The sequence below is a fragment of the Musa acuminata genome, chromosome BXJ2-2 (assembly GCF_036884655.1).
Source record: "Musa acuminata AAA Group cultivar baxijiao chromosome BXJ2-2, Cavendish_Baxijiao_AAA, whole genome shotgun sequence".
NCBI lineage: Eukaryota > Viridiplantae > Streptophyta > Magnoliopsida > Zingiberales > Musaceae > Musa > Musa acuminata.
Window position 1 is genome coordinate 27,605,813 of NC_088339.1, and position 3,165 is coordinate 27,608,977.

At 44.3% G+C, this 3,165-nt stretch overlaps 1 protein-coding gene across 1 annotated transcript; it reads left to right on the forward strand.

The window, feature by feature from the left end:
• Positions 1-213: 213 nt before the first annotated feature.
• On the forward strand, positions 214-1,931 carry LOC135605750 (inositol-tetrakisphosphate 1-kinase 1-like). The gene is made up of 2 exons (XM_065096197.1): positions 214-372; positions 446-1,931. Exon 2 carries the CDS (start codon positions 500-502, stop codon positions 1,541-1,543), a length of 1,044 nt encoding a protein of 347 aa, XP_064952269.1. The 5' UTR covers positions 214-372; positions 446-499; the 3' UTR covers positions 1,544-1,931.
• Positions 1,932-3,165: the final 1,234 nt, after the last annotated feature.

Sequence of the window (3,165 nt, forward strand, 5' to 3'; positions counted from 1 at the left end):
TCGGATGGGGAGCTAACCTTGCGTGTTGGGGTTCGCGACGCTGGTAGTGGCCCGTCGTGCCACGTGGCTGATCGCCGCATTCTGCGACAGCTCCTCCCCTCTCGCTCCCCGCCTCTCATCACCGCCCGTGGAGAAATATCCCCGCCGCGTCGTTTCGTTATAGGGGAGAGTGAAACGACCGCGAGTGACTGCACCTCACTTTCGTTGAGCTATAAAAGAAGCCCCAACCTCGGTTCGTCGCCCCTCTCCCCTTTAGTATAGCTCCCTCACTGTCTTAACTGCTTCCGTGCTTCTCATCTCTTTGGTGTTGGGTGCGCGAGAACAGAGATAGAACCCTAATCGTTCGTCGCTTCTCTTCATGTTCTGCTCTTGGTAATCGATGATTTCGGTTCAAGAACCCTAGATTCGAATCGACCTGTGCTCTTAAATGCGGTTTGTTTGGCAGGCAATCGGAGATCGAGGAGGAATTCGACGAGTTTGCTGAGATTCCGAGATAACCATGGCGGGAAACCCTCGGAGGTTCACTGTAGGTTACGCTCTCGCTCCCAAGAAGCAGCAGAGCTTCATCCAGCCCTCGCTTGTCGAACTCGCACGCCGGCGAGGCATCGATCTCGTCCCCATCGATGGCACCCGGCCCCTCGCCGAACAGGGACCCTTTGATTGCTTGCTCCACAAACTCTACGGCGAGGATTGGAAGGCCCAGCTTGACGATTTCGCCACCAGGAACCCTGGCGTCCCCATTGTCGACCCTCCCCTCGCCATCGAGCGCCTCCACAATCGCATCTCCATGCTTCAGGTCGTCTCCGAGCTCGAGATTCCCCAGAACAGGGAGACCTTCGGGATCCCAAGCCAGGTCGTGATCTATGATTCCGGCACCCTCTCCAACTCCGGCGTCGTCGGGGCCCTCCGCTTCCCCGTCATTGCTAAGCCCCTGGTGGCCGATGGCAGTGCTAAGTCTCATAAGATGTCCCTTGTTTTCCACCGGGATGCCCTCCTAAAACTCAAACCGCCGCTGGTGCTGCAGGAGTTTGTGAACCATGGCGGGGTTATCTTCAAGGTGTATGTAGTGGGGGATTACGTTCAGTGCGTGAAGAGGAAGTCTCTTCCGGATGTCTCCGAAGAGAAGTTGGAGTGTTCCGAGGGGTCGGTCACCTTTTCGCAGGTGTCAAATATGACGACACAGGACCCAACGGAGGTAGAGTATTACATGCATCTGGATGAGGCAGAGATGCCTCCGTTGAGCTTTGTCACCGAGATAGCGAAGGGTTTGAGGCAGGCGATGGGACTGTGCCTTTTCAATTTTGACGTGATCAGGGATGTGAAGGTCGGAAACCATTACGTTGTGATCGACATTAACTATTTTCCCGGGTATGCGAAGATGCCATGTTATGAAAACGTCTTAACGGATTTCTTCTGGAATATCGTTCATGAGAACAAAGGACAAGATGCTGAAGTCTCGGCCATCAGCAGCAACGACAAAGATAGTAAGCTTTTGGTTGGCAATCACTGCAAGATGGCAGAAGATATGGAGAATGATGGATGAGGTTCACGAAGCTGCCTTTCTTTTAGAAATCTGATTTTACTTGAGTACTTGAAAGGTACAATTTGCACTTCTCTGCAAACTAAGATGATCTAAGCATTATAAATATGGCTGCATGCTGTGGACTTGGCTGAATAAGTAGGTTGGGCATAGGCATTTCTAACTTTGTGACGAGTTTATTTGGTTCTTACATTGACAATGTACATCCTTCATTTTGTGGCAATAATTAGTCACACATCCTTCTAACATGCGTCAACTGGACAATTAGAAGTGTATGGTCTGTGGTTTTTTCAAAAGGATTACATTCTGATTCCAATCAATCAGGCATCTGTAGTACATGTAAGTTTGCAATTTGCCAACCTTATAAACCTACCGTTGAACTTCAGTTTTACTTGATGTTCCTTCTACTGAAATGATACATTATTATTATCTTTCCTTTGTTTTCATTTGGTTGATATTTGTTGTGCACTACATTTTATACTTCCAATCATATAACTTTCTTTTGGATATTGCAGTCAGCAACTTGCAGGATATTAGGGTAACAACTATTTGTAGGTTTTAATGGATAATATCTCAAAGAATGGCTTGAAACCTGTAGGACATATAAAATAGTATGATGATGAATTGTATGGGGTATCCTATGCTAGGTTCTATCTGCTGGCAGATGGCACAGTTTTCTTTTGGCCAGCACTTGGATGAATAGGCACTTGCAGCTGTAGCCCAAAAAAAGAGCGAAAAGATCGACAATCACATGAAAAAATGAATGAAGGATTCTTCTGCATCATACCTAATTAATCTTTTTTTTTCATGTAAAGGACTTATTTGATTCCTTATTTGTTGACACATAAGGTTTGTTGCTAGTCCATAGACACTAAGAGCATGGATTGCCTATGCTGTCTGCATGCATTTATTTGAAAAGACCCTTTGTAACATGGGTGTTCGTATTTTTAGGGAGAGAATCCTTTGGGACTCTGTTTCTAAAGGTCGAGAGATAAGAATGCCCTTTCCTTGGCTAGTGAAGCCTAAACCTTAACTACAGTTAACTATGTTACAACTCACTCGTATAGGCTAACTAACCTAGTCATTTGGAATTAACATTGCCTAAAACTTGCATTACACACAATAATTAAGTCAATGTTATCATTAGTAAATCCATCTAAATCCTATACACTAAAATCAGTCATGATCAAGAATTGATATGAGATTCTTTGGTTACCACAACCTAGTCATTTGGATATAACATTTCCTGGGACTACCATGACACAAAATACTTAAGTCAGTAAAGATCTATGTACTTGTATATAGGAGTCATTTGGAAATAACATTGTCTATAACTACACAACGCGGATTACTTGAGTTGATGTCATAATTGGCAGGTCCATCTGATAGAACTCACCATCAATTCTTGATATGAGACTATTGGGGTATTACAAACTAGTCATTGGATATAACATTGCCTATGAGTATGTCCATCTAATCGTATAATACTATTAAGGTATCTAATATATCACAATCTTTTCCACTTAAAATATTAATTCCCTCATAGAGACCTAATAATATATATGGTCTATAATTCACCTTTGGGGTTCCAATGTGAGTTTGACCGTCCAAGAAAGTATCCATTT